The 13,243-nt window shown below is 55.2% G+C and overlaps 2 protein-coding genes across 5 annotated transcripts in view; one reads left to right on the forward strand and one right to left on the reverse strand.

The window, feature by feature from the left end:
- Positions 1 to 915: 915 nt before the first annotated feature.
- On the forward strand, positions 916 to 7,730 carry VAMP1 (vesicle associated membrane protein 1). Of its 3 annotated transcripts, XR_003548290.1 has the most exons (7): positions 916 to 1,203; positions 3,757 to 3,883; positions 4,100 to 4,258; positions 5,234 to 5,285; positions 5,882 to 5,955; positions 6,280 to 6,318; positions 6,414 to 7,730. XR_003548290.1 is itself a non-coding variant. In XM_014585138.2 (6 exons), coding segments are annotated over exons 1-5 (366 nt in total). In that variant the 5' UTR covers positions 916 to 1,201; the 3' UTR covers positions 5,908 to 5,955; positions 6,280 to 7,730. The 3 variants fall into 3 exon arrangements, 2 of the variants coding, with proteins under 2 accessions (XP_014440624.1, XP_006170889.1); XM_014585138.2 differs by having other exon boundaries at positions 6,280 to 7,730; XM_006170827.3 differs by having other exon boundaries at positions 937 to 1,203; positions 5,694 to 7,730.
- A 1,161-nt stretch (positions 7,731 to 8,891) lies between these two features.
- The window catches only part of TAPBPL (TAP binding protein like), a 9,558-nt gene continuing 5,206 nt past the window's right edge, over positions 8,892 to 13,243 (reverse strand). For both annotated transcript variants that reach the window (XM_027769223.1, XM_006170828.3), the window contains exons 4-7: positions 12,384 to 12,722; positions 11,315 to 11,617; positions 9,608 to 9,694; positions 8,892 to 9,243 (exon numbers count right to left, since the gene is read on the reverse strand). In XM_027769223.1, coding sequence (XP_027625024.1) covers positions 9,612 to 9,694; positions 11,315 to 11,617; positions 12,384 to 12,722 — 725 coding nt within the window. In that variant the 3' untranslated portion in view covers positions 8,892 to 9,243; positions 9,608 to 9,611. The remainder of the gene's footprint in view (positions 9,244 to 9,607; positions 9,695 to 11,314; positions 11,618 to 12,383; positions 12,723 to 13,243) is intronic.

Consider the following 13,243-nt stretch of genomic DNA (forward strand, 5'->3'; position numbering starts at 1 on the left):
ACGCACGCGTGAGGGGGCGGGGCGGGGGAGCAAGCAAGCTGCCAGGTCCGGACGAGAACCTCAGTCGGTCATATTGAAGTCCAGCACCCTTAACCACCACGCCACTGGCTGGCCCCTGGCAGAATTATTAAAATACTAAGAAGGGGGTCAGCTAGTGGCTTGGACCAACTGGGAGTTTGGAGACTGGACCTTGCGTCTTGGACAGACGGGCGCATGTGCCTGCTTGCCCAAAAGCCGAAAGGGAGGACGAAGCGAAGGGACTGTGTCGTGGCCACCCCCCTTATGACTGCTTTCTCACTTAACCTCTCCAGGTTTCTGGCCTGGCCAGCTGCGTGCAGGTGGTAACCCGTGGGAGGGGAAGGAGGAACAGTTTTTTGGAGAAGCTCAATTTAGGACAGGCTACCCTGAAATAAATGGATGGACCTTTGTACTCGCAGCGGTCCCACGGATATCCCCCCCACGGGGTTTGGCACAGGGAGGCTGCGGCTCTGCCATATGGGTCCTGCACACCCAGAGCGGCCTGTGTGAGCGAGTAAGTGGGACGAGGTGCCAGCCGGGTCCGTTCGCCAGCTCTGCGCACACAGGCGGGACCACCACCGCCTTTGGACAACTCCAGGGTCCTGGCTCTGCCGGCTGGGGCCGCCCACTGCTGTGGGCGGGAACGTGCGATTGGCTGGAGCCCTCGGCGCGTGTGGAGGGCGGGCACAGGCTTCAGAAGTTGCTCCGCGATTGGCTTCACTCAAATTTTGGGACCGCCCTCCAGGGGGCGGACCTACATTTCGACCCGCTCCGTCACTTAGCACAACTGGTAAGCAAAGTATAGCTGTATTGGTCATCGAGCCCTCCTCACAACCCCCCGCTCCTTTCTGGGGTCGGGATGAGAGGAGAGCTGTGATTGGTAAACTTGCAGGGACGGGGTTGGGCTGGGACTGAAACTTGGCTTCACTTCTGGACTTGGCTACTGTCCTGGGCATGGATTGGGCCGCGGGGTTGTCAATGTTGTCCGGGGGCGTGGCCATCGCTAATAAAGAGCCGGGCTGGCGCGGCAACTGCAGTAGATTCCACCGCAGCTAGAGATCCTGTCTGTGAGCGGGAGGCGGAGCTCGGCAGTTCCGTCCGCTTCAGCCGCAGCGTCCCACCGCCGGGTGTCTTGCCGCAGCCTCCAGAGAGGAGACGGACTGTCACTCCCTCTATCAGAAAAATGTAAGTTAACTCTGGTGTGGAGGCTCGACACCTCCGTGCCAACTCTCACCCGAGCGCCAGACTCTGCGGGACGGAAAATGGCGCATTGCAGCAGCTGCGGCGACGCTGGAAAGCTCCACCGCGCGCCGCACCGAGACCGGGCCACCCTCCGGGGAGGCAGGCAGCACCCCATCCCCACACCAGCCTCACCTGGCACCTACGGGCGGGGCAGGGGCGCAGGGGTCCCACGTTCCTTGCGCTCTCTCCTCTTGTCTGCGTGGCACCTTATTCTGGTCTCCCAGTTCAGTGCAGCCCCGGAGAGGGCGAAGGGGGCATGGAACAGCCGGGCAGGGACTCGAAGGCCCTTTATGTCGTCTGAGTCTGAACAGAGTCTCTGGGAGTCCTGGGTGTCCTGTCAGTTAGTAACTTCCTGGAAACTCTGGATTTGCGTTTTTCCCTCACTATCCGCCTCATGGCAGTGCGCAAAGCTCCAGAAACTTACCTGCCAGTTCTCCAGAGTCGGGTGAACGGCTCAGAAGACTCAAGAGGCCGTGGCTGTGATCCCACGCGCCGGCCACCCGTGTAGGAAGTGTTTTCCTCTCCTCGAGTCTTAGCCAAGGATTTGGAGGAGAACTGGGGAGAGCTGAGCCTTGCCCCTTCCTCCCACTGTTTAGTCTTCAGCCATCTTCAGCTTCACTCTCCGAGATCCCCTGGGAGAGCGATGGCTAGACAAATAGGTCCTAGGTGTACTGGTGTCGCTTCTCTTAGTGGCATTAAAGGGGGAGATTCACTCGCGTTACATAAAGGTTACGGTTATCCCTGGGTATTTGACTGTTTCAGGGTCTCCAGCTCTGAAGAAGTAATCAATGAAATGGGACCCTCACATGCTTTATAGTCATTTCAATTTTTCCTTTTGATTTCTGTGGTCTTTAATCTGTGTATGGTATCCTGTGCATTTTGAACTAGCCCCCAAGAGTCTAGTTTTCATTCTAGGGAAAGGGAATCCTCCTTCGCTGAGCGATACTATTACAGATAGCGTCCATGTGGGATGAACGAAAGGAACTGTAGAAAGCGTGGTGGTTGGCAGGGCATCACAAGATCGCTGACCTTAATCTTGTCATTGGTGCCACCATCCTGGACTGCTTCCAGCACCGGCTGCTCCCTACTCACTGAATTTCCCCCTCCAGTCGGGAACCGGAGTGCCTAGCTAGCTCAGTAGCATTGCGGGAGTCCCGACTCCCGTGGCCCCGTAGAGGGAAATGTGAACGAGATTCCTTACGTGGGCCTGGGGCAGGTGTAATCTGCTAGTGTAGTGTGAATAAGGGAGCTGTCTCTCTTTTTAGACGGAAAGAATTTACTTAGTTAAGGAGGAGGCGCTTCTGGGGATTGGCCCTATTGCAGTTAGTCAGGGTGGCCTTTTTAGTGAATTCGTGATGGTTTGGTCTCTAGAGCATTTCCTCTTGGACTCTTCATGCCAGATATGTTTCGTGAAGTTCTGCTTTGGCGTGAGGCCTTCTCCTTGTAGTTTATATTCTCCATCAAATTTGACAGGTGTCCCTCCTGCCTGTGGGTTCTTCCTTGTCAGAGAAAATGTCGTGCCTTCCATTAGATTTCTGGGAATTCTTTAGGACGTGAACTTCACCTCCCTGTGTTGGGGCTTGAGGAGTTTATCTGACACACCATGGTCGATTACTCCTTCCTGAGACTAAGGGGTCCCTGAGCCTAGAGTGGTACTGAAGAAGCGCACTTTTCCTGTGTATAGTAGCGAAACCAAGGGGTGTAAGGAACGAGGGGAGTCTCCTGAGACTCCGCCAAATCTAGAAAAGGAAGGGACAGAACGTCTATGATGCGTGTACTCGGAGCACTATTTCTAGCATTATTATTATTACTATTTGCCTCCTGTCTCTGCTCTTGGAACAGTTTCCATAACTAATGTAATTGCTTTGGGCCCAGCGTCTGTCTAAATGAAACCCTCATCTTCTCTGCCAAAACAAACAGTCCTGACTCACTCCACCTACATAGACGTTGCCTTTGGTTGTTCTCCAGGTTGTCCTTAGAGCCTCCTGATGTGCTGCTCCTTGTTTGAGCAGGCCCTGGAGCTTGCTCTGTCCTTTCCTGTTCAGTGTTGGGGTCCCACCGATGCTCTTATGCTGAGGGTTCAGACTCTTCTCTGAATTTCTCCTGTCTGGGGTTGGGTTCTTCCAGTTTACTGCATGTGAAAGCCTTTTGACAGAAAAATGCCGTTTTGGCCAAGGCTGGCACATTGGTTCCTGTAACCATTGTCCCCGAGGATGCATTTGAGTTTAGGCCAGAGGACAGCCCCAAGAAGGTCCTCTAATCCATCTGGGATGTGTCTGAGCCCCATCTGTGTATCATGTTCAGGATCTTTCATTGTTTAGCTTCTTGCTTCTACGTGGCATCTCCCTATGTGGCGTCGCCCCTTCGGGATGGCCACGGAGCCGGACTCCCTTCCATCCGCATGTAACCTAAGCAGAAGTGCTAGGGGTGGGGTTGAGGATGCCGTTCCTTTCCTGGCCTGGTTACTTTGTGTGTTCTGTCCACTTCCCTCCACAGGTCTGCTCCAGCTCAACCACCCGCCGAAGGGGCAGAAGGGGCTGCCCCAGGAGGGGGTCCCCCTGGCCCTCCTCCTAACATGACCAGTAACAGACGACTGCAGCAAACCCAGGCACAAGTGGAGGAGGTAGGTGGACCCCCGTTGCTCTGAGTTCCCAGATCACAATGTTTAGAAACAGAAGGGAACATCTCGCCTGTTCTCCTCTTTCTTGTAGGGAGGTAGTTAAAGGCTCTGGGAGGCCGAGCATCCTTTGGTGTCCGGAGGTCCAGACTTGTGGTACTCGGGCCGTCATCCTTTTCCTGTCTACAACAGGACTCTTAGCCACTTTGTTCCCCTTTTCAGGTGGTGGACATCATGCGTGTGAATGTGGACAAGGTCCTAGAGAGGGACCAGAAGCTGTCAGAGCTGGATGACCGAGCTGACGCCTTACAGGCGGGAGCGTCACAATTTGAGAGCAGTGCCGCTAAGCTAAAGAGGAAGTATTGGTGGAAAAACTGCAAGGTGCGTTTTCTTGTCCTCTCCCCCTTCTTCCTCCTCTTCCCGTGCTTTCACTGGTAGTAAGCACGAAAACCTGCAGCTTTTACATTCCTTCCCGCTGCGGCTTGCAGTTTTGGGGAGGAAATCTGGAAAGCCGCATCCTTCTTGAGATGCACTTCCTCTGTTGGCCACCAGGGTAGGCTAGAGGATTCAGAACAACTGGGCGAAAGCTATGCCGGAGGAGTTTGGAGTGGGTAGTTTCGTAGCTTTTCTCCAAAGAAGTCTCCTGCAAAAGATCTCACCCTTCCTCAGACATTGAGTGTCAACACCAGTGTCAACACAGTGGCTTGGGTGGATATACGTTTAAGCACGTGCAGCTTCTAGGAATGAGTTGAACACTTTACAGTGAAAACGTCACCAGTTGGGGCCAGCTGATGGTGTGCTGTGGTTAAGGTGGCTGATCCCAACTGGCCAATTGTGTGCTTGAGTCCTGGACCTGGTGGCTTGAGAAATGCTTCGGGTGCATGCATGCCCAAACTCCTGAGAGGAAGATGGAGGAGGGATTACAGAAGGGTTGCTTTCTCACTGTCTTGTCCTTGCTCTCCATGTTTCTGTCTGGTGAGCGCATGTGTCCTTTAGCAAATTAAAAAGCAAACAAAACAGTACTGGATGAAATCAACAATACTTTTTTTGGGGGGGAGGCAGACCTAACCAACTGACTAAAAAGCCAAAGTCTGCATTCCTTTGGAATTCCTTTGGAAGCTCCCAGGCAATGGGGGGGAAGCAGAAGGCAACCAGCTGCAGGTCCTTGGTGTTTCTGAAAAGCTCCAGGCCTGAGGAGTTGTGGTCCTCTAGGAAGCCGAGGGGCGGGGCCTCTGAGAGGCAGCCAGGTCTGGGGGGGAACGTGTGGTCTCTAAGTCCCACTCCCTCATCTCCAGTCCTGGCTCCTTCCCTCCTTCCCCACACCCAAGGGCTCACGTTCTGTCCGTGTTTCCTCAGATGATGATCATGCTGGGAGCTATCTGTGCCATCATCGTGGTAGTTATTGTAAGTAAGTATCGCTGAGGTCGCTGGTGGGGTGAAGAGGGGGGAAGGTCCTGGCATCTTCCCCCAGCCCTGCCTGCCTGCCTGCCTGCCTGGGGAGTGGGGCTGCTCTGACTGAGGTATGGAGACCACTGCTGTGGGGTCATCGCCTGGTTTGGGGGGGGAGGAAGGGCAAAGATGAGGGACTTCCTTGATGGACTGACCTCCCCCCTGCAAGGCATCGCGGGGAGACGCCCCTGCTGTTCTGAGCAAGTAGGCCGTGCTGTTTGTCACTGGCTTGGGTCGGGGGAGACCACGGGAACGGGCGCCTACAGCTAAAAGACCTGACTGTCTCGTAACTCGATGTAATTTGCCCTCTCGTTTTCTCCTGTCTCTTTCTCTCTTCCGTCTGGGACTTCCTGGTTCCTGTGTCCAGTCTACTTTTTTACTTAAGAATGTGCCACCCCTCCCCTGTTCTCCATTGCCATCCACACTCATGCCCCTGTCCCTCTGTTTGCTCTCAGCACACTCCCCATCTGCCTCCCTCCCGCCCAGCCCAGGCTTCTCCATCACCCATGGCTCCCGTTCTGTTGCGTTCATTTGCACTCTGTCCCTCCACACTAGAAATGCTGCTCGTGGCTCAGTCTTGAAGTCACTGCCTGAGGAGCAACGGCTGGCACCTCCTCCCTGCCCCCTTCGTATGTACTTCAGTTCCCCCAAAGCCAGGGAAGGGGAAGGGCTGAGGTGAAGTGCCCAGATGAGGGGCGGAGAAGGGAGTTGGCTCCTAGAAGGGCCTGGCCCTGGCAGGAGGGGCTGGAACAGGGAAGAGCACAGCTCTCTGAGCGCCACCTGGTCACTCGCAGCTCTCCTCCTCTGCCACGCCGGAAGAGGGTCCTGGAGGTTGGCCCAAAGTCCAGTGTGGTCCTGGCATAATGCCCTTTTTGCAGTTATTTCTGATCCACTAGTCCAAGATTCTCTGCGTCTTCGGGGATCTTGCAGCCTTTTCACTTTGTTCTCCATAGGTCCAGAGAGCAAACACCCATTAATTGGGAACATACCAGGTACCCATTTCCCCCCTCGAAGCAGCCCTTCATGCTTCTAACTGGAAGGAGCTGCCTCTTCTTCATGTTTACTGTCGCATTCTGTATTGTTCCAGGGGGCACAGAATAATCTCATCTAGCCCGAGTTGGGAACTGTCAATGAACTCCTTGTTGGCATAGGTAAAGAGAACGCCTGTTAGTGACGGAGAGACTCGGGCCCGAGAGCCGCCACGTTCCCTGTCACTATCAGGAGTCCCGCTCCTCCCTTCCTGTTGGCAAAGGAGCGTGAGGTGTTAGAAGTGAGGATCCCTGAATCTCCATGGGACCCTTTCCCCACCACCTCGCCTGTGTATTCACCAAAGACAGGGATGAGGAGGGTGTCCTGGCCAGCCCCAAGGGTTGGGAGAAGGCCAGTAGCCCCGGCGGGGTCCCGGGGCGGGAGGCGGGCCAGTCTGTGCCGGTCGGTCGTGGGGCCCTCCCATCTAGAGCCGCCTTTCTTTTCCCCTCAATGTGTCCCCCTTTCCGACCCTCTTTGCTGATCTGGGTTCCACTTTGCCACCTTTCTTTCCCTCCTTTCGCATGGTCGTGCATACGGACGGCGGAGCCCAAGGAGGGGGCTGCTCAGCCTATCTGGGCTATTGCTGAGCTCCGGGGTGAGGGGAGGAGGGCTGGCCGCAAACAGCGGGAAGCCACCGCCCTGTACTCCTGCAGGAGGAGCCGAGGCCACGCTGGGCGGGGTCTGGATGCCACTTTCCATGCAGCAGCATTTCACGTGTGACACCATCCTCCCCTTCCCTTCGCCCCTCTTTCCCACATTCCCTTCGTCCTGCCCCAGGGCGGGACGGAAGAGCTGGAAGAAAGCAGTCAGTGTGCCCTCCCAGCTGTGCCCCTCGAAGGTCTTCACTCTCCTCTGGCCTCCTCCTTGCCTAATTCAGGGGGTCCCCGCTGGAGAAGAACCACCACTGTCCTCGAAGTAACCAAGGCTGGAGCAAATCCCCCTCTTGGCCCACCCAGCCCTGTCCTGGGAGTTACTTCTTGGGTTTCTGTCCTTCTGAGGCTCACCACATGTAGTTGGCTTTGTTCCTTCCGGCGTGTCAGCCCCTCCACTTTCTTTCTCACTCCACCCTGTACCCTTGTCGTCTGCTCTCCCCGCTCCCTGCCACCACCCATACGCATGAGCCAGTGTGCAGCTACACCCGGGACTCTGCAGTCAAATGAAGCCAGCTTCCCACATCCCCTTCTTCGGTTTGCCGTGAGATGATGTGGGTTTCCACCGTGTGTCTGTCATCACCTCTGTGTCTTTTTTCCTAGCCCGATCTCATACTTGTATAAACTACTAACGGTTGTATTTCACCAAAGGCATGTGGCATATCTACCCACTTCATGTATTCTGAACAAAAGCAAAAAAATACAGATTCCTACCATTAAACCGACTTGGTGGTTGTTTGGTTGGAGGAACTGGGGAGGGGGAGGAGGGAGAGCCGTCTCCTTGTCTCCTTTTAGTATTCGATGTTGCTTCAGGCTGGAAGGGCTGCCTGCATGCGCCTTCACGGAGATTAAAGGGCCCCGCGCCTGCAGAGGAAGTGGGCTCTGCTCCGTGTTCGTACCTGAAGCAGCCCTGCTCTGGCTGGAACAAGCAAGAGGAAGTGAGGACAGGAAGTGAGCGGGCATCTCAGGCTGGCAAACAGCTGCAGCTTTTCTCAGGCTTTTCCCAGCTACCTCCCGCCGGGCCCTCGGCCTGCCCAGATGAGGCCTTGGTGAACACCCCCTCTTCTCTGTCATCCTCATCAGAGAGAGACAGAGAACGTGAGAGAGCAAGCTGCCAGGTCCAGGACTCAAACCACAGTTGGCCATGTGGGAGTCCAGTGCCTAAACCTGCTGGCCCCATAATACAGGGTTTTTTGTTTGTTTGTTTGTTTGTTTTTTACTGTATTTATTAATTATTATTATTATCTTTAATTTGACCAGAAGAGACTGAGGGAAAGTGAGAAAACAAGCCACCAGATTTGGGACCTGAACCGTGGCCGCCATGTGGGAGTCCAGCACCGTTAATTGCCATGCCACCTGTTGGCCCCCATATACAGTTTTCTTATGCTGAGTTCTGTGTGGACCAGGCACAAGTTAGAAATGAGCAGGACTCTCCCCGCAGCTGGGGGCGTGAGAGTGCGCAGGCATCCCAAAGCCCAGCCGCCCAGAGGGGCCTTACCTGCTCAGGGATTCAGTGAGATGGAGCCCAAGTGTTTTTCTTTTTTTGAGAGGTTTTCGCTATAGGGCCGCGTGCGCTCACCAGACAGACAGAGAGAGACAGAGACAGAAAGCGAGAAATCACCCCCCAGAGGAGATGGCCACACCGCAATCCCTTCTCCTCCGTTCTCCTCCTGGGATCTTGGGCACACATGCACACGCGCCCAGCATGAGTTTTAAGTCACCGGGTCCAGGAGGTGAACTGCAATCGACTACATGGGAGTCCAGCAACATAGCCATTACGCCAACTGCTGGTCCCGAGCCCAGGTGTTTCTGAGGGCCTCGCAGCAGCACAGCTTGGGGTGGGGCCCGGTGGGGCCCACGCAGAGGAAGACATGCCAGTCGGGAGCTTTGCTTCAGTGGGTACTGGGGCTTTTATTTTGACAAAGTCCAGGTCGCAGTGGGGGCCCAGCCCTTGCCTCACTTGCTCCTTGCTCCATTTCTTCCCGGTTCCTTTTCCTGCCTCTGCAGCTCTGGCTCTTCGGTGTCACAGACATCCTGCCTCCTGTTGTCCCTCATCGTTGTCTCCCCAGGGGAAGGCAGCAGAGGCCCTGCAGGGCCAGAGCCCGGGACCGGGGTGCCTTTGTGACTCCCCCAGTGCCGTGACTCCACTCAGTGTCCTGGAAGAACGCGGCTCCTTTTTCCTCCAAGGAGAGTAGCCTCCCAGAATGCCTCAGAGTCTTGGCAGATATCGATGGGGGGCTAGAAGAAAATGGGCTGACATTGGTTTCCCTTGGGGTAACCCCAAGGCACGGGGCTGTAGTGGGCGGGCTGGCTGGAACACAGGACATCTGGGCTTCGGCCCTGGTTAGAGTGGGGAGGTGGTCAGGGCCAGAGCTGAGGGCCGCTATTCTCTCTCTCTGTTTTTTTAAATACTTTTTAAAAAAATGAATTATTTATTTAACTTTATTTATTTGTTTGTTTATTATATTAATTTGACCAGAGAGAGAGAGAGGGAAGGGGAGAAAGCGAGCCACCAGGTCCAGGACTCAAACCATGGTCGGCCATCTGGGAGTCCAGCACCCTTAACCACCATGCCACCTGCTGGCCCCCACTGTTCTCTTACCGTGCTATCTTGTAAGCCTCAGGAACAACAACAGTGCGAGAAGGAAGAGGCTGCTGGCAAGGATGACCCCGAAAATTGGTCTCTGTTCTGTAGGGGACAACAAGGTGGGCAGGAGTCAGTGGCTGGGCCTATGCCCGCGTCCATTCTGGGGAGGAGCAGAGGAGCAGGTGCTTGTGTGTCCTGACCCAGGAGCCAGGGCTCAGGCAGAGAAGAGCATGTGCGTGTTCGAGGCAGGCAGATGGTTGTGTTACTCCACCTAGAATCCTCTCCGTCTCACCCTTCAGGACAGTATTTTATTAATTAAATTAATTTATTCAAAAATTTTATTTCTTATTACACATTTTTAATTTGCTATAGGACATGTGCACTCTCCAGAGAGAGAGAAAAAGAAAGTGAGAAAGCAAGCCTCCAGGTCTGAGACTCGAACCATGGTTGACTATGTGGAAGTCCATCGCCTTAACTACCACGCCACCTGCTGACCCCAGGATAGCATTGTTTTTTTTTGAGAAGTTTTTTGCTATAGGGCGCGTGCGCTCTCCAGACAGAGAGAGACATAGAGACAGAAAGTGAGAAATCACCCCCCGGGGGGATGGTCACGCCGCAATCCCTTCTCCTCCATTCTCCTCTCGGGATCTTGGGCATGCACGCACACGCGCCCGGCGTGAGTTTTAAGCCACCGGGTCCAGGACTCGAACCATGGTCGACTACGTGGGAGTCCAGCGACATAGCCATTACGCTAACTGCTGGTTCCCCCCAGGACAGCATTTTGAAACTGCTTTGCAAGAGAGAGTTAGGTTAGGTTAGTTGTTGACAGTTACGCGAGTTTCGGCAGTAACCGGGGACTGATGTGAGCTGAGACAGAGCTCTAGGGCAGCCGAGTCCGACAGCGGCCGATAATGCCCGGGTCTCTCGGACGTGCACTTCACGGTGCTGATTCCCTGCTGTCCCTTTCCCATTTTAGAGCTTCTAACAACATTTGTGGCTTTCAGGATCAAGTTCCAGCTTGAAGGCCGACAGGGTTTAGGCCTGTAAAGGAATCAGGCTGCCTTTTTTCCCCATTTTCTGTTTTTACCACTTCTGGTAGTTGGCCTTCGGTATGTTACCTACCATCTGCAAGTGCCCGCTTGCTCATCTGTCACTGAGGCTGTGCCACGGGTGAGCCTGCCTCTAAGCGCTGGGTACAGCGCCTGGCTCGTGTACATGCTCAGCACACAGACCTGCTCTGGAGCGTCAGCGCCCCTGCCCTTTCCACATGCACCATCAGCTCTGGCTGTGCCGAACCACCTGCACTTCCCAGACTCTAGGCGGTTTTAAAATGTGGCCTTCACGAGTGCCCTTCTGTCTGTCTGGAGCGCCCGCTTCTCTAAGCTGGCTAACTCATCTCAGACGCCACCTCTGCGTCATCTTCTATGCCTGCCTAGGCTGGTCTCTGTAAATGGACTATGCTCTCAGAGTGCAGGATGAGACAGCCAACCTTGATCGCTAGCTCCAGGCACACTGCTGGTACCCTGCAGGCTGGGATGCCATGAGCTCCCAGGGAGGTGTGGAAGCCGAAGAGGCTGCCGCGTTGAAAGGCTGAAGCCAGGGGCAGAGGCATGATGAACCGGGACTGTGAGCAAGTTTGTGGGAGAACAGGCCACAGACGAGCTGGAGGCAGGAGAGCTGTTCCCGAGTACGGAGGTGGGGAAAGGAGGACACTTCCAGTACCTGGTGGGACAACCTGGGCGCTGACCTCCAGGGGCTTCTTCAGGGAGACGTGAGTGACCTGGCAGGTGTAAGTGGCGCCTGCAGAGCCAGGTTCTGCCGTCAGGGAGGAGGAGATGCTGTAGGTGCCCGCCATGCTTTGCCTGAGGCTGGAGAAGGAGGCGCCAGAGACTTGGACTGGGGCTCCACCCTGCTCCTTTCGGGTCCACGTCACTGCCAAGTTCAGAGGGTAATAGCCAGTGATGCGGCAGATGAGGGTGGGTGGCACCCTTTGGTCCGCCAGGTGCAGCTGTACTTTGGGGGAAGCTGGAAAAGAATGGGGAGTATGAGTAAGATTCCAGAGGGGTCCGGCTGGGGACAGCAGAGGGGCCCTGAAGTGGGTTGTGGAGACACAAGGTTCCTCCTCAGTGATGTCCCAAGGACAGCGGGGCGAGGGGCCCACCTGGTGCAGGGCACAGAAAAGTAACGGCCAAGCCAGCTGGAGGTCGACTTGCTCTCATAATGCTTAATTGTGACCTCAGAGGACGTCGGTGATAGATACTCCTGGCCAGCTGCCGCCACCGCCTGGGCTTGCTGCTGCTGCTCCCCAAGACGTGGCCCAGGACTGGGGATTGGAGCCAGCCAGGGCGGGCAGCAGGTGGCTCGGGCCTCTCTGGATGGAATTATGTGAGTCCAGTGGGACCCCTTATCTGATGGCAGGATAAAAATGGCATTGGGGGGACCAGCAGATGACATAATGGATACGTCGCTGGACTCCCACATAGTTGACTGCAGTTTGAGTCCTGGACCCGGCAGCTTAAAACTCACACTGAGCGCGTATGAGTGCCCGCCCAAAATCCTGAGAGGAGAATGGAGGAGAAGGGACTGCGGGGATGATTCTTCCTTTCTGTCTCTTTGTCTCTGGAGAGCAAACAAACCCTATAGCAAAAATCTCTCTCTAAAAAAAAAGTCATTGAGGCCATGGGAGTGCAGTCTGCCTCTTAGGAACTCTTGCCTTTGTGTTTGGACCCCAACCTGGAAAAACACCCCCGATAGGAATCTCCCTTCTGGGCTAGCTGAGGCCCAGCCTCACCCTGGATGTTGAGGTGGATGATCTGCTGAGCTCGGTACAGAGACGTGGTGATCTGGCAAATGTAGGCCCCCTCGTCCTGCAGTGTCAGGCCGGCCAGGGTGAGGGAGGCGTCCCCGGCCGCGTGCAGCTGCTCAGGATCCAGCGTGGCACCCTCCCGCCTGGCCTGGCTCTGGCCCGCCGTCCAGCTGTACACCTCCCGGCCACTGCCCTTATGCTGCAGCCGCCACTCCACACTGCGGAGAGCCAGGCCGGGTGCCATGGAGAAGCCACAGTGCAGGGAGGCCGAGGACCCCAGCAGGAAACTCAGGGCTTGAGTCTGTGTCGTCACCTGGAACTTCACTGTGGAGAGAAAAGAGGAGTGACTTGTGGCTCTCTCCTCGAGGCCACTCTGAACGGTGGGAATGTGGGCCTCTGTCTGCCCCTGCCTCTGCCCGGACAGTAAGGCCAGTTTTCATTTCTCATCAGATGGAACCACAAAGAAGTGGGGCCAGAACCATTTTGAGGTCACTGAGCAAGCTGTGGGTCTCACACCAGAAAGATACACATGAAGGGGCCAGCAGGTGGCATGGTGGTTAAGGCTCTGGACTCCCACATGACCTACTGCCGTTTGAGTCCTGCACCTTCGAGTCTTGGACCCAGTGGCTTGACAATCATGCTAGGTGCATGTGTACACATGCCTAAAGTCCCAAAAAGAGAAAGGACGAGAAGGGACTGTGATGTGGCCATCCGCCCTAGGTGGGTGATTTCTCACTTTCCTCTGTCTCTTGGGGAAGTGCACTTGCTCTATGGCAAAAACCTAAAAAAAAAAAAATAATAAAAGGATAAAAGAAGAGACACATGCAAAACTGTAGGTTCCTGCT

The sequence above is a fragment of the Tupaia chinensis genome, unplaced genomic scaffold (genome assembly GCF_000334495.1).
Source record: "Tupaia chinensis unplaced genomic scaffold, TupChi_1.0 Scaffold149011_1, whole genome shotgun sequence".
Taxonomy (NCBI): Eukaryota; Metazoa; Chordata; class Mammalia; order Scandentia; family Tupaiidae; genus Tupaia; species Tupaia belangeri.

Excerpts from the sequence above, each read along its gene's own strand:
- VAMP1 (XM_014585138.2), top strand. Across the intron at positions 4,259-5,233 it reads ATTGGTGGAAAAACTGCAAG|ATGATGATCATGCTGGGAGC; the intron begins GTGCGTTTTCTT and ends GTGTTTCCTCAG. Across the intron at positions 5,286-5,881 it reads CATCGTGGTAGTTATTGTAA|AAATGCTGCTCGTGGCTCAG; the intron begins GTAAGTATCGCT and ends CCTCCACACTAG.